General features: G+C 45.8%; 1 protein-coding gene across 7 annotated transcripts; it reads left to right on the forward strand.

Annotated features, from left to right (window-relative positions):
- Window positions 1-18,351: 18,351 nt before the first annotated feature.
- On the forward strand, window positions 18,352-22,605 carry LOC123093505 (uncharacterized). 7 transcript variants are annotated; one of them, XR_006445378.1, is made up of 7 exons: window positions 18,352-18,818; window positions 18,960-19,050; window positions 19,122-19,225; window positions 19,323-19,392; window positions 20,573-20,634; window positions 21,008-21,115; window positions 21,201-22,605. XR_006445378.1 is itself a non-coding variant. In XM_044515486.1 (7 exons), exons 1-6 carry the CDS (start codon window positions 18,816-18,818, stop codon window positions 21,102-21,104), a joined length of 438 nt encoding a protein of 145 aa, XP_044371421.1. In that variant the 5' UTR covers window positions 18,352-18,815; the 3' UTR covers window positions 21,105-21,115; window positions 21,201-22,605. The 7 variants fall into 7 exon arrangements, 3 of the variants coding, with proteins under 3 accessions (XP_044371421.1, XP_044371420.1, XP_044371422.1); XM_044515486.1 differs by having other exon boundaries at window positions 18,352-18,829; XR_006445374.1 differs by lacking the exon at window positions 18,352-18,818 and having other exon boundaries at window positions 18,836-19,050; window positions 21,201-22,146; window positions 22,315-22,605.
- Window positions 22,606-23,156: the final 551 nt, after the last annotated feature.

Below are 23,156 nucleotides of genomic sequence, written 5' to 3' on the forward strand. Positions count from 1 at the left end.
GGCATCCCATATTTTCCTTGGATCTAGCCTACTCCGATCCAAAGGATCTAACAATGGTATCAGAGCTCGATCCAGCGCCGACCATGGTGATGTGGTGACGACGACGATGTAGAGAGAGATGGCGAGGAGGTGGTGCTTCCCGTGAGCACCGTGCTAACCCTAGATTGGTAGGGCGTGTAGGCGGGCTTTGTGGCGGCGATCAACTTCGTCAGTTGTGCCCCGACCCCCACTTCTGTTAATATAGCGCGGGTCACAGGGGCCCACCAACCATAATGGGTTTGGCGCCCCCGATCAGGGCGCATTAACCAAGGGCCTGGCATGCCGTTGGGCCTGCACAGAGGAGATCAACCTAACATCTACCTCTTTCAGCTCTTGTCAAAGGAGATGCTCTTACTGCACCGGTAGTTTGCCCTGCATTCGGTAAGACTGTAAGGAGTATATCTCTGTTAGTTTCAGTGTGCAGCATTCAAAAGAGAGCTTCCATTAGCAAGACACAAGTGGCTGAAACCTGGCATGGAAGATGGATGAGACCGTGGGTCTGAGACTTGATGATGTATATCTTGCTGTGTGGATGGCACCACTTGTGGGTGCACGGCATTCTGGTATTTTTCTGAATAAGATGCTGTCAGGCGCCTGAGCCTGAATGTCTGCCTCAGTATTTTCCAGCTCATTTCGTCATCGGTACCATGACAATGATCATCAGTCGATAGACCTTTACCCTAATATTTGCGTGGAGCTGGAACATCGCATACAAAACAGTAGCACTGCATTTGAAGAAACAAAAATCAAGAAACTGTTGTGCACACTACTCTGCTACGGGTATATTCATTGTGTCGTGATATATTGCCAACGGCATCAGGGAGTGACAGTGGTTAATACAATCACAATGCTAAGTACTTACCATGGTACAATGCCTGACGTGAGAAGTAGTGCCAAAGGGCAGACTAGAGCGTAAATGGCACGAGTGAGGGAAGTCCCTGCACGCTACCTGTAGAAGCATAGCCAGTTGTTAATGCCAACAATCAAGGGGTGCCTGAGGTGGTGCCCCGGCATGAGGGGGTCGAGCCTCCTGTCTTTGTACCTCGCCAGGTCACCAGAGGAGTCAATCGAGTAGGACACTCCTCCCAACCCTAGCTGCCTCCTCCTCCCAACCCTAGCCGCCCCTCCTCCTCACCCCCTACCCTCCTTACTCCCTCGCCGCCGCCGGAGGCAGCCATCAGGCAAGCCCAGGGCGCCAAGGATGGTGACGGCGGGGCCTCGGTTGCCCTGCTCATGTGTGGGGAACCCCAGATTTGGAGCGGCAGCTCCATTGGCAAGGCACGACCGGCTAACAACCGTGCGGGTGGTGGATCCAGTGTCCCGGCCGTGCGGGCGGCGGGATCTGGTGGTCATTGGCGGCCGGCGGCGGCTTCTGCTGCAGTCGGTGTGCGCGATCTGGCACCTTCTTTCCTCCCCTGTTCGGCGTGCGGGCCAGCCTGGTCGAGCCGCGCTTCCTCTTGGTCGCCGGTTCTTTACAGGAGGTGTTGGTGGCGGAGATCTAGTTCGGGCGAAATCCCTAGCCGGCCATGACCCGCCGCACCGACGGCGAGGCCTGAGGGTGCCATTTCCCTCCTTGGAGACGTTGGTATGGACTGATCTCCTCACTTTACCTTCCCCTAGGTCTTCCGGGCAAAATCCCTAACTCTATTGGGTGGCGGTGGCGCTCACGGCGCGATTCCCTTCTTGAAGGCGCTGCTTTGGGAACCTTGGGGTTGGATGGCGCTTGTGGGTGGTGGACGACAGCAGTGGTGTGGCCCTTTCCTAGCATGGATTTACGTCCGTTGCTTGGAGATGGACTCGCGTAGGTGGAGGTCGTTGGCTGGCGTCGTGGTGGCGTCAATGGCGGAGGACCTGCCAAGGCTCGCGTAGGTGGAGGTCATCGTTTGGCGTCGTGGTGGCGTCGATGGCAAAGGACCTGCCAAGGCTCGTGTAGGTGGAGGTCATCGTTTGGCGTCGTGGTGGCGTCGATGGCGGAGGACCTGCCAAGGTTGTCACCTCAATCTGCTCTGAAGATTGACCAGTGGAAGATGACCACGACCACACATGTGAGTGCGTCAGACCAGTTTGAGCCCCGGACCCGGCAGATTGCTCTATCAGAGTCTCCGGCTTTAGATGTTAGGCTTAGGTGAGAGGTATGGGTATGTGGCCCAGCTTGCACCCGTTCATCATTTAGATAGGAATATCGGTAGATGCTGCCAAGATGACGGATTCAGGCATATTGTCGTTATACTTTGTAAGGTCCTCGAGAATAATCAATAAAATGACCGTATGCATCTCCCAGATGCAGAGGCTGGGGATCATCCTCCTTTTAGGAAAAAAGAAAAAAAGGGGTGCCTGAGGTAAACTCTGGCATTATAGCATAACTCTTTTTAAAATTACATTTGACATGAATCGAAAAAGCGCAGATAGAGATAACCCAGAGTCAATACAAACAGGTGGACATGGAGACTTAAGGAAACCACTTGGATATTTTACAGTTCATTTCTATTTGTTCAGGGCGGACGGCGTGAACTCTGATTCGATCTGGGTATTCTTGAGGGAAGGTTGGCTAGAGATTTCCTGGAAAAGTGTCAGCCCCTTTCGGTTCATAATGAGACGGGACTAATTCTATTTTGATTCTATAAATTCATGGTGGAAGGCACAAATACCTGGCCTTTATCTGCAACGACGAGCAATTCATCCAAGCTGCCATGAAACCCCGCACTCCCCTGCTGCTTCACAACGGCAACCGGGCCATCGGGGTCGCTGTCGAGGACCACACAATCATTGTCATCCTCCTCCTCGCCATTGGACTTGCCCTTCTTCACCACCAAGAGATTGTGGCCCCCAGTCGGCCCTCCTTCACCGAAACGCAACTTCCTGGCCATGGGGGCAGATCCGTTGTCATCCTCCTCCTCCTAGTCGGAGCTAATCAACACAACATCCGTCGCCGCATCCCCCCTCCTTCCGCCCCCAGAATCCCTGGCTCAACCGGACGGAGGGCTCCGAGAAGCCAAGAAACCCTGGGCGAGGCCGCAGTAGCCCGAGCCGTCGGCGTGCGCCATGGATCCGGCCCGGTCGAAACCTCTGGCCCGGTCCGGTCCAGGAGCAGACGCGTCGGAAATGCAGTAGATCTTGGCTCACGGCGGCGACCGGCGGCGAGGAGAGTCTCTTTCTTGTCTCTTCCTAGAATGAGAGGAAAGAAAACAGAGTAGCTCTGCTCCTTTGCGCCTCATCTGTACTGCTACGCGTATGGCTAGTATGACGGCTGCGGGACCCACCACCACCTCTATTTTTTTGAAATTCGAATGCACAGAGCCCGCCATTTTTGTAAAGGTGGTGTGGGCCGATGGGCCTTTGCCGACCCATGGACGATTCCGATGGTTCTACTCGCTCGCTGATGTGGGACACTCCAAGAAGGGTACTTTTAAATATCTCAGTGAGAGAGTTTGGGACAAAGTGAAAGGATGGATGAGCAAGTGTTTGTCGGTAGGTGGTAAGGTGGTACTCATCAAATCTGTGGCCCAGGCGATCCTAGTATATTCGATGTCCTGTTTCAAATTACCAAGAAGTTTGTGTGACCATATTAAATCCATCATACGGAAGTTCTGGTGGGGATGCAAACAAGGAGAACGCAAACCGGCGTGGGTATCATGGGACGTTATGACAAGACCAAAATCTTTGGGTGGTCTGGGATTTAGAGACCTTGAGATTTTCAACTTGTCTTTGCTAGCGAGGCAAGCATGGCGTTTGCTGCAGGAGCCGACAACATTGAGTGCTAGAATTTTAAAAGCTTCTTATTTCCCAGAAAGCACAATCCTTGAGGCCGAGCTGGGATCTCGTCCATCCCAAATATGACGAGCAATACTAGATGGGAGGGATGTGCTGAAACAGGGAATCATTCGCCGCATTGGGAACGGTCAAACCACATACATTTGGGAAGATAATTGGATCCCTAAAGAAACGGCACCAAGGCCGATTACCTCACTAGTACCGGACCGCCCAGGAAGGTTTCCGAGCTGCTATCGTTAGCGACGGCGTCATGGAATGAAGGATTGGTCCGTTCAGTATTTCTCCCCATCGATGCCAATGCGATTCTGGACATACCCGTGTGTACTCGTAACATGGACGGTTTTTGGGCATGGTTTCCGGAGAAAAAAGGGAGGTTTACAGTAGGTTCGGCCTATAAGTTTTTGCTCAAAACAAAGCTGTAGAGGGAAGATTGGCTGGAAGGAAGGGGTGGAACTTCAGCAAATGCCAGGGAAGGGAAGGACTCGACCAAACTGTGGAAGATGTCGGTGCCATCAAAACTCAAAGTTTTTGTGTGGAGACTAGCTCGACACTCTATTCCTACGACGGAGGTACTGCACAGTCGGAATATGTAAATGAGAGTGCATGTCCGTTGTGTGGATGTCATGACTCATGGAGACATGCTCTACTGTCATGTACGATGTCTAGATGCATTTGGGCTCTTTCCGAGGAACCTTTAGTTTCTAAAATGGCAGTAAACACGGAGACGAATGCGAAAATCTGGATGTTTGAGCAAGATTTACAAGGATGGTGGTGACTTTGTGGGCAATTTGTCATGTGAGGCGCAAAGCAATACATGAAGGCATTTTCTAGGACCCACATCATACTGCTTCTTTTGTTAACTCATACCTATGTGAGGTCGAGCAAATTAATACGAGGGTAGAGAAGTTGTCTGTTCCTGCTGCACCGGTACAGCAACAGCGTTGGCTGCCTCCATCTCCCGGTCTTCTAAAAATCAATGTGGATGGTGCACTGGCAAAGAATAGATATGGGGGTGCAGTTGCAGCTCCATGCCGGGATGAGCATGGCACCTACTAGGGTTCTTCTGTAGTGGTCTTTCAAGGAACTCGTGATCCAATGATGCTCGAAACATTTGCATGCAGGGAAGCTCTTGCCCTAGCATATGATCTTGATATTCAGAATATGGAAGTAGCATCAGACTGCCTAGAAGTGGTAAAAGACATTAAGGAGGGGAGAGGAGGTCCTAATGCGGCTATCATCCAAGAGATCGCGGCACGTAGATCTTCTTATTCATGCTTTTTTATTCATGAGCGTAGGAATTTTAATTTCGAGGCTCATAATCTCGCCAAGTTTGCTTGTAATTTAGGCTTGGGTAGACATATATGGTTGGGAAACCCTCACAACGTGAACCGTCTACCCATGAACATTGTTATCAATCAATAAAAGTGGGCGAGATTTCTCAAAGGAAAACTCACTCGCTGAATTGCGTCCACAAATTTGCATTGGGAGCCATTTCAATAACCTAGCATCACATAAAATAAATAAATGGAGGAAAACAGAGCAGTAAACTGAACCAATGGAACTTAGGCCCAGTTCTTTCACACAGGATTCTGCAGAATCAAGATTTTGGAAAATTCTCCTAGAATCTGCTTCTCCCAGAATCTGTTGCCGAGTTTTTTTTGGGATTGTAGGTTGAGATTCTAGAAAGAGTTGTGTGTTGAAATGTCTGTAGTACCCTTAGACAGAAATTATTAACACCTTGTTGTTTCTAACAGTATCTAGTATAATATGAGTACGATAGTGATTTACGAATGTCATAAAAAGGGCTAAATATTACATTTAGAATGGATTCAAAAATTTGTTCATTACAAAAGTAGATGAACAAAAAAATGGATAATCTCAAGGTACAAGACTAGAAGCAATCGCCTCGCGTATTGATATGGACGTGGCGACCACTGATGCTGATATTATTCGTTTTAATTTACTAGCTGCACCAAGGTTGAAAATTGATGCATTAGATGGAAAATCATCCAACCATGCTGATGCGTTGCATGTCTTGTTCATGAATGAGAATAGTCCCAAAGGTGTTCAGCTTGTGCATGAGACCGAGGAAAGGGGCGTGAGGAATATGGATGGATTTGATCCTCGTATGCTAACAAGAGGAGGCACGATTTGGTTTCCTACTTGTACACATGTTCAACAGATCAAGTTAGACTAGCCCCAATGGAGAGTAACATATACTAGTAACATACACATATCCCTAGACTATGTTACTACCTTCATAGTGGGTAGTAACATAAGTGTGGTAACATGCAGAGCTTCATTTACTATGTTATAGACTCATATTACATTGGGACATGTGATGTTACAATAACTAGCTAAGTTACCACTACTACTTCTCTCCTCATTAACTTATTGCCACCTAAGCAAATTTGCTGAGTTGGACTCGATGTTACTGCTGAAGTTACTCCCACTGTCTAGTCTTAAAAGTACAGATAAACGGCATATGCAGATGTCTTGCTTTTTATTTATTCTCCTGCCACGTACGATGAAGGATCCGAGGCGCCCTAGGACACGGGATTTCTTGTGCCTGTGTGCAAGTGGATGGGGCCCACCAAAACAACTCAGGCGTAGCTCATTTTCTGGAGACCAAGTCTGAGTCGGTTAGTATTTAGGTTGTTTCTTTTCTGCCGTGGGTTAGAGATAGAATCAGATATTTAGTTTAGTTCTTGTAAGTAAAGTTAGAAGGGTCGGCTTGTATTATAAAAGCCAAGTCTGTGTGCCATGTAAGATTAGGTTATTTTTTAGATGAATTAGACACTTCGCGTGTTTGCGGTCGTCGGCCATTATCGAGTTTAGAGAAACCTTGTCAAAAATCTCTGTTGGCGTGTGAGTTTCTGCGACGCGATGAGTAGGAGAATACAAGCTGAGCCTATACGGTTCGTCCATGTTATTCCTTCAGATCGAGGGGTTGGCTTGTTTTTTTCGTGAGATTTGCGAACATCTTTGTAAACCCGCGACTAGTTCTTGCTGCGATGAAGGTTTGTGCCCTGAAAGATCGGGCCGACAAAGGATCGACCCTCGTCTCGGTCTCATGCACAAGATGAACACCTTTGGGCCTGTTCTCATTCACGAACTAGACATGCAACACATCAACATGGTTGGATGATTTTCCATCTAATGCATCAATTTTCAACCTTGGTGCAGCTAGTAAATTAACACGAATCTAACATTCTTAAGAAGTTGCTCCCCACTTCTACCTATTCTCGCAACATGCACACTGTCCACATCAGCTTTATGCCACATCAGCGTTCGCATGAGTCTAATTCTTAACATGCATGATACCAATGTCATCCTACCGTTACGAGCGTACCGAATGGACCGAGGACCATACCTCTCGTCATTTGATCATTTTGTCTCGCTTTTCCCGTGATTATTTTTGCTGCTTTGGTTATTAACCATGCACCACTGTGTAAGTCCCGGCCGCACGTTTCCTTTTCCTTCAGTTTCTTTCCGTATCGATTCCCAATCAAACGGCCAATCGGTTCGCTTCCTTCTCCACTTCCGTTTCTTCCCCACAGGATAAATCCTTCTCCAATCCTCACGGTGGGGCTGCTGGAGGACAATCACCGTGTGAGGGGGCTCCTCCCGCTCCTCCCACTCTGACCATCGTGTGAGGGGGCTGCTGGATGTAACTTTTCGAGTAGATGATTTTTCATATAAAAAACTTTTTCATCCGAGTCAGTATGCAAAAGTTATGCCCATTTTACTAAATTCTAGAGAGATTTTGCAAATAAAGTCGAAATTCACATTTGCAAATTTTCCCAACAACTAGACCACATATCACATGGGAAACTTATTTTTTTTGACATTTTCATCATTTTCTTTTATTTTTTTTAAAACTAAAAAGGTGATCCATGGGGGGGTGGAGTTTGAAAATGTGACCTTTAGTACCGGTTCGTGCCATGAACCGGTACTAATGCCTCAAACCCCAGTAGTACCGGTTGGTGGCTCGAACCAGGACTAAAGGTCTAACCTTTAGTCCCGGTTGGTGCCACGAACCGGTACTAATGGGCATCGCACCCTTTAGTCCCGGTTCGTGGCACCAACCGGGACTAAAAGGTCCAGACGAACCGGGACAAATGGCCCACGTGGCCCCTGGGCGCACGAACCGGGACTAATGCCCCCATTAGTCCCGGTTCTAGATTGAACCGGGACTAATGGTCTAACCCAGGGTGGACCAAAGCCCTCTTTTCTACTAGTGACCAATGTCCATCACCTGCCTCCGGCACCACGACAGCAACCACCGAAGAAAAGAATGACGGATCACCTCCTCATCCAAGCTCGGCGCAACTCCATCGCTGATATGCAGCTTTGCGGACCTCCAAGGTGGCTCATCAAAAGTGAAGCCCTTACTGTTGAACGAATCAGACCGGGGCAACACGCCGGACACATCATCGAACTCCAGATCTGGCACCCCACCACGACTAAGACACCGCAGAAGGAAACTATATCTGCCATCCACGAACCACGAACCCAGCACATGTTACGTCTTCCAGATGTCATCGATGCATACCACAATCTGCATCCGCTCCTGGACTACCTCCCAAGCTCCGCGCTGACGATGGAGCAAACGCCATCGCAACGGCGGAGCCCGAGGACAGAGGTCCACCACGAGAATGTCGCTGCCGCCACACCATCCTTGCTTGAACAGACTGGTTTTCAAATCCATCCCTAACTGATGGCCTCGTCAGGGAAGGATTCGAATAATTTTTATTCAGCGCCGTCATCATTGCCGCCGAAGCAAAGATGATGAACAGTCTGAAAATCTAGACTATGAGGGAGTGAAAACGATCCACACGCTGGATCCGGCGAGACCCCATCACCACTGACGACCGAGGTCGCCGGCGGAGGGGAGCCGCCGGAGGACGGCGCTGAAAGATTGGACTGTCCTGGTGGCGGCTTGGTTCCAGCCGCTAGGGACAGAGGAAAACGATCTGAGACGGGGGAGTTTGAGAGATGCCGCTGATCTTGTCCCATGCACATACCGTATCCAACATCCGTATTACTAGTAGACTGCCCGTGCGTTGCCACGGGCCAAAAATAAATATGTAAACAATGCTCATTTTTCTTCCTACGAACAAGCACATTGCACACGATGTCCAACCACCCCACAAACACAACTATACAAGTATGTTCTTCTCTCTATTCCGACAAACACCACACACCCTTTTAGCCGCTCTTTTCCATCCAACTTTTTGTCCATCACCTTATGTGTCCATACATCATTCATCATCTTAATCTATTGCCCCTTTAATATGCATTTAGCTTTCATGCCGTTATTTTATTGTCTCACTTTACTATGTACATCATGCAACATGGAACACCCCAATGGTGAGATATTAAATAAGGTGCCATATATGGACATGGAAACATTATTTCCACCATATGTTCATTCGGAAGTTGATTATGAATAATGTTGTGTTTGCTTCCAGCCTCCACACGGGCTCTTCTTCCATCTCCATCAAAGATGTGTCTCCATCACTTCACCTCCCCAAGACTTCTTATGTAACTCAAATATACATACAACAATGTTGGATATCCATTTCGTATTCCACGAGCCCTCCTGCTTCTCTTTTGTCATTGTGTCACCGTTCTGCCATGTCAGCACCCTACTCCAAAATTCGCCTATGTTTTCACTCTGCTCCAAATACTCCTGTGTGTTCTCCTCCTGCCATTACCCCTTACCACCATCGATCCAACGGTGTCTCCTCACACAACGGGCGAGGGCTATGGTGCCTCCACTTGCATGAGGCAAACCCTGGCGGGCATGAAAATGTATCCAACATGCCTATGCATCTCGGTCGTTTGATAGCAAAAAATAATCCTGTATTTCATCCACGAATTAATACAGCAAATAAGAAACTATCCGAGGTAACCACAACAAGGCCCTAAGTTTTCCCCATGGACATAGCGAAAGAACCTAATAACTTGAAACCTAGACCATACGATAAACCATCACCTACAACAAACTGGGGAATCATTTGTATCACAACAAGAAATATGTCAACTACTGACCTTCTGTCAGTGACCCTGGAAGAATTGGTCATAGATCTATGACCATTTCAGACCAATTGGTCAAAAGCTGTTCGGGGGCTCCAAACCCTAAACCATTGCGACCATTTTGGTCAGAAAGGTCGTAATTTCCTCACACGAAATGGTCATAAAGCAAACAGTGCTAGTCCGCTGCCTTATTTCTAGTTGTTAACGACCAACATAGATGGTCATAGCCTTGTAGATTGTGGTGGGTTGTGATGACTAGGCGCCATATCATCAGTTTTGCCTATGTGTCATGTCCATGTGGCAGTTTTTGCCCTAGGTTGTGAAGCAACCTATATTTCTGTTATTCCAAAAATTCCCAAAAAATTCTCATAAATGTTTTGGATCATATCTTCATCAAATATGCCAAAAACATTCCTTGCCTAGTTCAAAAATAATTCGAAAATATTCATTTTCCTATTCTGTTCAGAGCAGCACTTTGTGAAGGAAGTACCACTTTGGCATGTCCAAATGGTATCCATTTTCTACAGTGCTTTCCTATGCCCAAATAAACATCCTCCACCAAATGTCATCTCAATCCATTCATTATTTTGAGCCCAGCTTCAACATTCGTATTTATGTCCAGTGTGGTACTTTATAAAGCAAGTACCACCTAGGCTCCTCCTTTTGAGGTGAAAATTTGTGAAGACGGTCTTCTTAGTAACTGATCATCCTCAGCCAAAACTCATGCCCATTAGCCATGTGCATTTCCCGTACCGCAAATCAAACACTTGGCTGCTTATTCATGTTTGAGCATCGATCGGTCTCCTCGTGAGAATCTTATGTTGTGATTTTCTTCCTAGCACCTACCTGGGGAGTGCCCAACCCACTAGACATGCCTAGGCCGCCCAGATCACAATGCAACGCCACGGTCACGCGGTGACCATGCGGCGGGCATGCGAGCTTACGCGCTCTAGTGTTGGGGCCCTCGACCACCGTCCAAACCTCGATGTCTCGCCATCAAACCATGTATTTCTGATTAAATAGATACTTATTTACCTAGAAATGATTTTTGGAAAAAATAAAGAGCAAACTATGAGGCAGCTGCAGTTCAAATTTGACCCGCTTCCAATTGAATCGATGGGAATTTGTCTTTTTCATCAGAGGTGGATCAAAAATTTTGACACCCAACCATTTTGTCATTGTGCATTAAATATGGCCTAGTATTTTATAAAATTGATTAGGTCCAATTTTGCAACAAATATATGGTAGGTCCTTCACAAAAAAAACTCATTTCAGGCACTCGGAAAATGGAAAATGGTTTTTTCGTCCTAAGAAAATGAAAACTTCCTTAGGCAACATTGTTTGCCATTCCAATATGCACCCTTGTGCACAATATGAGATCATTTGAACAAACTATGCCATGAATGTGAACATAAGATTGATCATTTGGCTTGAAAGCCATGAATCTTCACACTTGATAGCTCATTTCTAAGAACACTTTTTTAAAATAATTACTGTATTACAAGTTTATTATTTTTCCTGGAAACTTGGTCACATATAATGAGCAATGCGAAGGTTTTCCAATTTTTTGATTTTTTTTGAATTTTTATGCCCGTTTCAAAATGCGGTCAAAACAACGGGCTTGACCGTGTAACGCCCCGAGTCCGATGCGCCAGGTGTCTGCCAGTTATTCGCCGTCGTTGCCATGTCACTTGCTTGCGTGTTTCATTTTATCATGTCATCATGTGCATTTCATTTTGCATACGTGTTCGTCTCATGCATCCGAGCCTTTTCCCCGTTGTCCGTTTCGCAATCCGGCACTCCTATGCCCTCCGGCGTCCCCCTCTTCTCTCTTTTCATGTGCGGGTGTTAAACGTTCTCGGAATGGACCGAGTATTGCCAGCAGCCTTGGTATAGCACCGGTAGACCGTCTGTCAAGTTTCGTGCCATTTGGAGGTCGTTTGATACTCCAACGGTTAACCGGGTAACCGTAAAAGCCCCTTCTCTTTGCAGCCCAACACCCCTTCCAAAGTAGCCCAAAACCCATCTAACTCCCCTCCATGCTCTCGGTCGTTCGATCGCGATCACGTGGCCGAAAATCGCTCCTCATTTGGACTCTCCTAGCTCCCTCTACCTATAAATATGCCCTCTACCCCGAAATTCCGGATCTCCCCCCCTAACCCTAGCAGATTCGTCCCCGCCGCCACCGGACACGTCCGGCCGCTGCCGGACACGTCCGACCGCAACCGGACACGTCCGGGTCGCCCCGCCGCCGCCACGTGGCACGCCGCCACTCGCCTGCCGCGCCGCCCCCGCCGCCGGCCCGGAGAGCCCGTCCGGGGCCCTCCCGGCCCGAAGCCGCGGCCGCCACAGCCCGCGACCGGGCCCGGCTCCCGCGCCGCCCGGGCCCGCGCCGCCGGATCCCGCGCCCCGTCTGCCGGAGCGCCGCCGCCCCTCGGCCTCACCTCCTCGCCCGCGCCCCGAGGAGCCCCGAGCCCCGCGCACCCGCGCCGCCGGGCCCTGCCTAGCCGTCCCACCGCGCCGCCCGGGAGCTCCTCGCCGGAGCTCCACCGCGGCCATGGCGCCGCCGCCCCCAAGCACCCGTGCCTCCTCCGACGCGAGATCCGGGGGCCCCATGCCCGGATCCACCGCCCCGACCCGCCGGCGACCCTCCCCGTCGCCCTCCGGCCGCCTCCTCCTCTACTCCGGCGACGAGTTCCGGCGATCATCGAAATCCGTGCCCAGATCTGAGGTTGACTTTCCCCGCCCCGAAAATCGTCTAAGTCCCTAAATTTTGTCATCATCATGCCATATTTTATCGCATCGTATCTCTGCATCCGTAGCTCCGTTTCGTGCGTGTAATATGTCAAATTGTTCGTCTCAACGAGTACATCATTTCATTCCATTGCAACATATTCATTTGAGGTCATCTTGACGCCTGAATCATCGTTGTAAGAGTGCTTCATGATGTTTTCTGCTGTCTGTTAACATAACGAGCTCTTTTGTCATTTTTGGCATGATTGATGCGTGCATCCTATGAGGTTGATGTCTTCATGTGTTTTGATCTATGTGATGTCTTCTTTACAGAGGTGTTTGCCATGTATTTTTGTGATCAATGTGGTGACTAGAACAAGCATGCAAACTAGGCATCGTGATGTTGCTGATTTTTGTCCCTGTTCTGCTGTTATTTTCATGCCATGTAAACTTGATGCTACAGAGAGATCCATGCATATTTTGAGATACTTCAGTAAGGGTGTTTTGAACATATGGTTATTGTATATCCATTCATGCCCTTTGTTGCAATTATGGAGTAGTCTAGCATGTCATTTGAGTGCTCTACTTTTGCTTCAAATGTTTCCTGGCAGATTGTTTAGATGTTATTCAATTTGGCCAAGCTTGTTGTAGTTGATCCTTGCATGCTATGAACTTGTTCTTGACTTGGTTTGTTTCACAAACATGTCTTATTGAGGATGATATGCTTATCTTGTCATGCAATGACTTGTGCTGAGTGTATCGAGCTTGTTAAGTAGTGTACATGATGTTGCTGTTTTGCTAGGCTGAATCTGTTATTTCGTGATGCTATATAAACATGTTGCTACTAATCATTCTATGCATAATCTGGAGATGTCCCCTAAATATGTTTTGATCTACATGTCATCCTCTATCCATACATGCCCCTGGTTGCATTTATAGCTTGCTGTAGATTGTTCATATCTTGCTCCAAAGTTGCTTCATAATGTTGCTGTCAGCCTGTTAACATTAAGTTCAGTTGTTACCACGATTGTTCCTAGTGTTACATGCATCCTATGAACTTGCTATTGCCATGCTTAGCTTCAAAAATATGTCTTCTTACTGTTGGGTGCCCTGCCATGCCATGTATTGCTCTGTAGTGAGTTGCACAATCTCATTTACATGCCTTCATAATTCTGTTTCTGCCATGTTTGAATCTGTAATATAACTTGCCATGTTTACGTGGGTGCCATCTTATTTTCTGATCCTTTGTGGCTCATGGTCACTAAAGGACATTTGATCTATGCATTTAGTAGTATCATGCCATGCCTTTGTTTGCTATTATAAGTTCCTGTAACATGTTGTTTGATAGCTCTAGACATTGCATCGTGATGTTATTTTCTGCAAAGTCTGAAATTGTTATAACTTGCAATCTTCCCATGTGTGTGTGAGCATGTTCTAGTGATTTGTGGAGATAGCTCAGTGTTCATGTTTTGTAATGCTTTACCTGTACATCATGCCCATGCCTTTTGTTTTTATGTTGGGGTGCTGTAGCATGTTGTTTTGACGCTTGCAATATGCCTAGTTGTTGTTTTGGACAGATTGTTGCTATAACTTGTATAGCGTGTGTTTGTTGAACCGTTGCTCCGTTTTGAGTGTGCCCTATATGAAACTTGCCTAGAATTGCATGTAGTTTCATATTATCATGTTGCATCCATGTTTTGAGGTTTTTGATTGATGTTTGAGTGCATTTTGCATCAATGCCATGTTTAACTTGTTTTGCTCATATCTTCTAGGCCGTAGCTCCGAACTAAGTGAACTTTATATGTAACTTGACTAGAATCTCGTGTAGATCATCTTGTTGCATCTTAACTTGCTGTTTAACAACTTGAACATAAGGTTTATTCAGATCTGGACCAATTTCGAAATATGCATATGAGGACTTACCGGAATTGTTATATGTTGTTCCCCGCCTCATTTAAACTTGCCTTGATGTGTTGTTCTTGTTTGCATCATATTTTGCCATGAGTAGCTTCATGTAGTCTTGTCTTGCATCATGCTTGTTTGTGCATCATGTCATGTTCATGTGTGGTGTGTTTACTATGTTGTGTGCTTCTTTTCGATAGTTCCTGTTTCCGTTGCGATCGTGAGGATTCGTTCGTCTACGCTTGGTTCGGCTTCATCTGTTCGTCTTCTTCATGGACTCGTTCTTCTTCCTAGTGGGATTTCAGGCAAGATGACCGCTACCCTGGATCTCACTACTATCATTGCTATGCTAGTTGCTTCGTTCTATCGCTATGCTGCGTTACCTATCACATGTTCTTCAAGCCATCCCATATTGCCATGAACCTCTAACCTTTGACACCTTTCCTATGCAAACCATTGATTGGCTATGTTACCGCTTTTGCTCAGCCCCTCTTATAGCGTTGCTAGTTGCAGGTGAAGTTGAAGATTGCTCCATGGTGGACAGGATTTTGGTTGGGATATCACAATATCTCTTATATTATTAATGCATCTATATACTTGGTAAAGGGTGGAAGACTCGGCCTTTTGCCTAGTGTTTTGTTCCACTCTTGCCGCCCTAGTTTCTGTCATACCGGTGTTATGTTCCCGGATTTTGCGTTCCTTATGCGGTCGGGTGATTTATGGGACCCCCTTGACAGTTCGCTTTGAATAAAACTCCTCCAGCAAGGCCCAACCTTGGTTTTACCATTTGCCTCACCACCACCTACCCTTTTCCTTGGGTCGGCCAACCCGAGGGTCATCTTTATTTTAGCCCCCCCCCCGGGCCAGTGCTTGTCTAAGTGTTGGTCTGGACCGAGCGATGTCCGGCGCCCCCTGGGCAACCAGGGTCTATGCCAACCCGACGTCTGGCTCATCCGATGTGCCCTGAGAACGAGATATGTGCAGCTCCTATCGGGATTTGTCGGCACAGCAGGAGGCTTTGCTGGTCTTGTTTTACCATTGTCGAAATGTCTTGTAAACCGGGATTCCGAGTCTGATCGGGTCTTCCTGGGAGAAGGTCTATTCCTTCGTTGATCGCGAGAGCTTGTCATGGGCTAAGTTGGGACACCCCTGCAGGGTATAATCTTTCGAAAGCCGTGCCTGCGGTTATAGGCAGATGTGAATTTGTTAATGTCCGGTTGTAGATAACTTGACACTAGATCCGAATTAAAACGCATCAACCGCGTGTGTAGCCATGATGGTCTCTTCTCGGCGGAGTCCGGGAAGTGAACACGGTTTCTGTGTTATGTTTGACGTAAGTAGGAGTTCAGGATCATTTCTTGATCATTGCTAGTTTCACGACCGTTCTACTTGCTCTCTTCTCGCTCTTATTTGCGTATGTTAGCCACCATATATGCTTAGTCGCTGCTGCAGCCTCACCACTTTACGCCTTCCTTTCCTTTATGCTTTGCTAGTCTTGATACCCATGGTAATGGGATTGCTGAGTCCTCGTGGCTCACAGATTACTACAACAACAGTTGCAGGTACAGGTTGATCGATGATCGTGACGCGAGAGCGATGCTTGCTTGCGTTGACTTCTTCTTCTGCTTCTTCTTCGATCAGGGGATAGGTTCCAGGTCAGTAGCCTGGGCTAGCAGGGTGGATATCGTTTGAGTTTCTGTTTATGTTTCATCGGTAGTCGGATGATGCTCTGATGTATTGTGATGTTGTATTCGAGTGGCATTGTATGCCTATGTATGTATCCCCATCTATTATGTAATGTTGATGTAATGATATCCACCTTGCAAAAGCGTTTCAATATGCGGGTCTATCTTTGGTGGGACCTTCGAGTTCCTTTTGGATAGGGTCGCATATTGGGCGTGACAGACCGTTCCTAGCTAGTGGTTGAATCTTGGAATTTTTTCGGTGTTTCTCTGATTAAATAGATACTTGTGTACCTAGAAATGATTTTTGGAAAAAATAAATAACAAACTATGAGGCAACTTCAGTTCAAATTTGACCCGCTTCCAACTGAATCGGCGGGAATTTGACTTTTTCACCAGAGGTGGATCAAAACTTTTTACACCCAGCCATTTGGTCAATTGTGCATTAAATATGGCCTAGTATTTTATAAAATTGATTAGGTCCAATTTTGCAACAAATATATGGTAGGTCCTTCACAAAAAAACTCATTTCAGGCCCTCGGAAAATGGAAAATTAATTTTCCGTGCAAAGAAAATGAAAACTTCCTTAGGCAACATTGTTTGCCATTCCAATATTTACCCTTGTGCACGATATGAGATCATTTGAACAAACTATGCCATGAATGTGGCCATAAGATTGATCATTTGGCTTGAAAGCCATGAATCTTCATGCATGATAGCTCATTTCTAAGAACACTTTTTTAAAATAATTGCCACATTACAAGTTTATTATTTTTCCTGGAAACTTGGTCACATATAATGACACAATGCAAAGTTTTTCCAATTTTTTGAATTTTTTCGAATTTTTTATGCCTGTTTCAAAATGTGGTCAAAACGGCGGGCTTGACCGTTCCTAGCTAGTGGTTGAATCTTGGAAATTTTTTGATGTTTCTCTGATTAAATAGATACTTATGTACCTAGAAATTATTTTTGGAAAAAATAAATATCAAACTATGAGGCAGCTTCAGTTCAAATTTGACCCGCTTCCGTTTGAATCGGCGGGAATTTGTCTTTTTCACTAGAGGTGGATCAAAACTTTTGACACCAAACCATTTTTTCAATTATGCATTAAATATGTCCTAGTATTTTATAAAAATTATTTGGTACAATTTTGCAACAAATATATGGTAGGTCCTTCACAAAAAAACCTCATTTCGGGCACTTGGAAAATGGAAAACAAATTTTCCGTGCAAAGAAAATGAAAACTCTCTTAGGCAACATTGTTTGCCATTCCAATATGCACCCTTGTGCATGATATGAGATCATTTGAACAAACTATGCCATGAATGTGGCCATAAGATTGATCACCTGGCTTGAAAGGCATTGATCTCCACACATTGATAGCTCGTTTCTGAGAACAATTTTTTAAAAGAATTGCCGTATTTCAAGTTTATTATTTTTCCTCGGAACTTGGCCACATATAATGACACAATGCGGTTTTACAATTTTTTGATTTTTTTTGAATTTTTTATGCCCGTTTCAAAATGCGGTCAAAACGGCGGGAATGACCGTTCCTAGCTAGTGGTTGAATCTTGAAATTTTTTTGGTGTTTCTCTAATTAAATAGATACTTAAGTATCTAGAAATGATTTTTGGAAAAAATAAAGAGGAAACTATGAGGTAGTTGCAGTTCAAATTTGACCCGCTTCCTACTGAATCGACGAAAATTTATCTTTTTCAGTAGAGGTGGATAAAAGATTTTGACACCCAACCATTTGGTCAATTGTGAATTAAATTTGGCCTAGTATTTTATAAAAATGATTTGGTCCAATTTTGCAACAAATATTTGGTAGGCCCTTCACAAAAAAACTCATTTTGGACACTCGAAAAATGGAAATGAAATTTTCGTCCAAAAAAAATGAAAACTTTCTTAGGCAACATTGTTTGTCATTCCAATATGCACCCTTGTGCACAATATTAGATCATTTTGTAAAATATTATTGGTAGTTGCTTCATAAACCCCTTTGTTTTTAACACCTAGAGACTATATTTTAAATTACAGCCGTAGTCTCCAACCAATTAGGACGTCTCTCCTGGTTCACCCTACCGTAGGCGATCTGAACCGTCCGATCGGCCCCGATCCAACGGCAGACTTGACCCCCTCACCATCTCACCCAACTAGCCCTAACACAACCCGCCCCACTCGTCCTCTCGCCCCCCTCTCTCCTACCGTCCTATGCACCTCCCTCGGATCTCGATCCGCCGCCGCCCTCTCCCTCCCTCAGATCTCGATACGCCGCCGCCCCCAAACCCACCGAGGCCGGGCCGACATGAGCGCCCTAATCCTAGCGACTGTTGTCGCCCCCTGGATCCTATTCCACATCGCCTCCGGATACATGGCCCTGTCGCTGGCCGCCGCCGTGCTCCTCCTCCTCCTGGCCGTGCTGTACGCGTGGTCTAGGGCCACGCACCTCCTCGGCCACCCCGCGCCGCCCATCCCTGACCTGCAGCCGGCGGCCAACGAGCTCGCCGCGCTCATCCGCTCCGGCCTCGCCGGCATCGCCTTCGCCTTCCGACGCGTCGCGTAGGGCCAGCCCAGCTCCAGGCGCATCTTCGCCTGTCTCGCTACCGCCGCCCTGCTCGCTAGGCTCGCGCACAACCTCCCCACATGGTGCTACGCAGGCACAGTGCTCTGCTTTCTTGTCTGAATAATACTGCATCTTTCTTCAGAATTCGACGACATGGTTGAGTTGGATCACTTCACCTCCTTTGATGGACTGATTGTTTTTGTGGTGGTACTCCAATCCTGCAGTTGTGGTGGGCGCCGGAAACCCTACCTGTTGGAGCGCGGCCATGGCGACCGACCGCAAGCGCAGGACTTGGACTTGGACAACGGTGGTATGGTAAGGATCCCAACTCATCTTCCCTCCTCATTCTTAACCACTCTGACCCTTGCCTCGTGTCGACTGTGTAGGTAGGCGTCATGGAGTGGAGCTTGCTCTGTCCTGGCGCCATGGATTCTTTTTCGCGTGAAGCTCTTTCTTCCTCCAGCACAAGAATGTACAAGCAACATCCAAGGTCCGCCCCCTCTCTCGATTTCCTCTTCTTCCCTCCCCTTCCCCTCCATTCCATTCCCTGATGTATTTCTCTGATGGATGGGTTGGGTTGGTTGCAGGACGGACCCGGCGGAAAACCCATGGTGCCATCTGCGTGCTAATTTGTCGAGCTTTCCTTTTGATTTCACGGTAAATCACAACCTTTCAACTTCAAACTCTTGTAATGTGCATCTGACAGGCTAATTGTAACCATTGTGGTGTGTTTGAGACCATTAGAGAGAGTCCATCATTTACCATGGTAGGCAGCAGCCATGATCCATGTGAGGATTTTTTTCGTAGGAATGCATTGTTGTGTACTTATTGAGAATGGTTGCAATGACTATGTTTTTTTCTACATACAGAATACAATTTTCAGTCACTGGAGAAACTTTATAAAATGTGTGTGTGCTGTTCACCTACAATTTTGTTTACTATTCATGATTAAAATTCAGTGGCTCCTCTTCTTTATACACGTGAATGTGCAATTCAGCTACAATTTTGTGTGCTGTTCACACTGAGAGCTCACAAATGAGTTTTTATCTCCACAAATGAGCTCTATTTTCCTCAGTAATTTATATCACCAGTGATCTGCCTATGTGGCTATGCAGGGCTTAGGCAGGAACTTCCATACAATAATCACTAATCAATGGACTCTATTTGAGTTTATACGTCCAGTTTTAGCACAACTTTAGAGTTTATAATGTGTATCATGCAATGTTGATATTTGACCACGAGGTGCAAAGATTGAACCTCTGATGGCAGATCAGTATATACCTGCAGTTGCCTTACATGTAATGGATGTCTGGTCTCTGCAATCGAGCATGTACTATTTAACCCCCGAGAGCTAATCACACACACAGGGTGCTCATGTGTGCTCCGGAAAAGAAGTAGCTTATTTAAAAGAATAGTTACTTAATTGGTTGTGTTAAGCGTAGAGGAATGTTGTGTGTACCACGTGTTTGATGTAATGCTGAGGTGGGAACTCATTTATTTATACTGTGTAAAACTTTGATGTAATGCTGAGGTGGGAACTCATTTATTTATAATATGTAAAACTTTGGTTGTCTCTAGCTTCTGCGGAAGTGCGTATGCAGTATGCGTTCGTGTTGTACTCTGCGAAAGAATGTCATGTTTTAGTTGTCTCTGACTTAGCTCTGATGCTAATTTTCATGTTCATTGTGCATTGCACAAGGACATATATTGACGAGACTAACTTGAACAAAATTTGATGCTTGCTAGCTAACTGTAGTTAGCTTTTCTCACACAAAAAAGTACAGTTATCTTTCGCCTCTTAATGCATATTCTTATACCAGTTGTTTCTTTGGCTCAGGGTGCCCAGAATTTGAAAAAGATGAAGCGTAGAAGCAAAATCGGAAAAGAAATCATTGCTGCGTAGGTGCTATGGTCCCTGTGAACTTGTATTGCCCAAAAATATATCTATTGCAGACTTTTTTTTTGAAACCACAAACTTGCCTATAGTTTGCTAATATGTGCTATTGTAGCTGTACTGATGCAAATACTACTTGTGTACTTATGGAGTAGTAAATAGCCTTTCATGTCATTCTCCAAGTCTGCACATAGCATTGTTATTTTAGGAGCAGATTTCTCATCCTTGTTTGGATAAGAAACCTGAACTTGCTTAATAGCCAATTTAGTTGTGTATTACCGGTTCAAGTTGTTTAGTATATATCATGTTCTGTTTTTCTATCGAACACCTGAACTATGCCATGAATGTTCTGTTCCGTCCGCGGGTGCTAATTGGCAGGGAGAAGGTGGTGCTGGGGATCTTGAAGACGGTGAAGAACCCGCGCAGCGCCGTGCTCAAGACCTCTATGATGGCCATTCATGCTTCGCAAAGCTAACTCCTTCCCTGGTTATTCCTCGTCGATCTCATGTCACATACTTATTCCTCCATGGTAGCTGACCAAAGAACCATCTGATTTCTGAACCTGTTCCAGGGGGAGCTAGATGTATGATGTACGGCAACGGGAATGGTGAGCTGGGACAACCAGATCGAGTCCCTTCTCTACATGTTGGTTTTGCTCCCTTGCACAGCAGTAAATGACATATCACATTTTCATAACGTACGATGCAGCAAAAGTTGTGTGCTACCCTTTGTTTGTTGGTTGTTATTTTGTGATACACCTTTCCTCAAATACCGATCTGTACTGCCCTGTTATTATGCCCCACCATATGTGCATTTATGCTTGTTCGCCCCAGCCTAGTTGATGAACTATTCACCATATAGCTCAACTAATATACAACTTGCTGTTTGATTCTTGTAGTGTACCATCGAATGATCAGTTCACCAACATTTACTTCTGTACCTGTGCTCTCTAGAGATGTTCATGTCTGCAATCCCGAATTGATGATCTTGCCCTCTTCTGAGTTGGTTTGATGATTTGACCTGATCTGAGTTGTTTGGTTAATGATCTTAATGCCTCAGACAATGAAGTGCTTTTTTTACTGCCAGAATATGTGATAAAGCAACAAAAAAGGCAACCACATACAAAGGATCCTGCGCATGGAATGGATCCTGTTGGGTGCTAATTCTAGTTATTTTATATGAAGAAACACTTACCGTGCAGCCATCTAATATGAAATTCTAATAATATGTGATGCCTGATTGTTTTTTAGTTGTATATGCCATTCGTGCATGAATTCCTTTTCTTATGAACCAACTCCCTAATCATGTTTTGTGTTTTTAGTTCGCTATCTTAGGAGAACCTGGTGTGCTATATGGGGAAGCAAAGCAGCAGCCCACAACTCCGACTTGCGACTCCAGATGAAGGCACCACGATGCACCATGCTGCTCCCTTGGAAGGTCGGCTGAGCGACGCAGCGGCGAAGGCAGTGAACGAGCTGCTGTCGTCGGGCGCCGCTGGCAACCTGAGCTCCTTAGGGGTTGTTTTAAACCGCAAATGATCTACTGTATCAATTTTTTGCTGTTCAAAGATTGAAATCATGGTTCATTTTCAAAGATTGAAATGTTGTTGACCCTATTCTTCTATGCTTAAATGGTAAAAATGTCGCATTTTGCTTGTTCTAACCATTTTTCTTGATAACTTGCAGATGCTGGCCTTCATTCATGTTTTGTCGTGAGGTTCAGGATGAACAAGTTGGGAGAAGCATTGGAGCTAGTTATACTGTGATAGTTGTGTTACCTGATGTGAACATTTTTTTATTGTAAACTTGATGTGAACCATATTTTTCTGTAATAATGTGTTACCAGGATGAACCATCCTTGCTGTGTTACCAGGATGAACAAGTTTGATTGTAATAATGTGCCAAGTTTGGCTCTTTCTGATTGTATTCGTGATGTGTACCATATTTTTCCTGATTAGTTGTGCTCTGTTTGAAGAATTTTGTTTTCTCTCTGTTCGGATTTAAATATTATTATTTATTTACTGGAAAATTGAGATATGAAGAATATAACAGTAACAATTGGGACCCACTTGTTAGAACCTGACAACTGGGTCCCGTCTCACTAGTGGGCTCATCTTTTGGAAAAAATAAAATAAAAAAGGTCATGGCCTAGAAAATAAAAAGGCCGAATTGTTGGGCCAGGCCCATGTAGCTAATAAAAGCACAGGAAAAAATATAGAAAGGCCGAATTATTGGGCTAGGCCCATGTAGAAAACCGAATTGGACCGGGCTGAATCTTGTGCCACATCAGCTTGCCATGCTGGATGCCTACGTGGCCTGGGGAGGTTGCTAGTGACCAAAACGCCACATTGGACATGTTTTGGTCATAAACGTCTATGACCATTCCAGAAGAAAGGTCACTATAGTCAGTTTACGACTGCCAGCTTTTGACCTTCTGTTTTTGGTCACAAAAAGGTCGCAAATGAAAAACCATGACCTTTCAGTGACCAATAGTGGTGGTCACAAGTTGACATATTTCTTGTAGTGTA

This window comes from Triticum aestivum, chromosome 4B (genome assembly GCF_018294505.1).
Source record: "Triticum aestivum cultivar Chinese Spring chromosome 4B, IWGSC CS RefSeq v2.1, whole genome shotgun sequence".
Taxonomy (NCBI): domain Eukaryota; kingdom Viridiplantae; phylum Streptophyta; class Magnoliopsida; order Poales; family Poaceae; genus Triticum; species Triticum aestivum.

Bases quoted from the DNA above. Each gene is read 5' to 3' on its own strand.
- LOC123093505 (XM_044515485.1), top strand. From the start codon at position 18,889: ATGGTTGAGTTGGATCACTTCACCTCCTTTGATGGACTGATTGTTTTT. The intron at 19,226-19,322 runs GTCCGCCCCCTC...GGTTGGTTGCAG, and splicing joins ATGTACAAGCAACATCCAAG to GACGGACCCGGCGGAAAACC. The intron at 19,393-20,572 runs GTAAATCACAAC...TCTTTGGCTCAG, and splicing joins GCTTTCCTTTTGATTTCACG to GGTGCCCAGAATTTGAAAAA.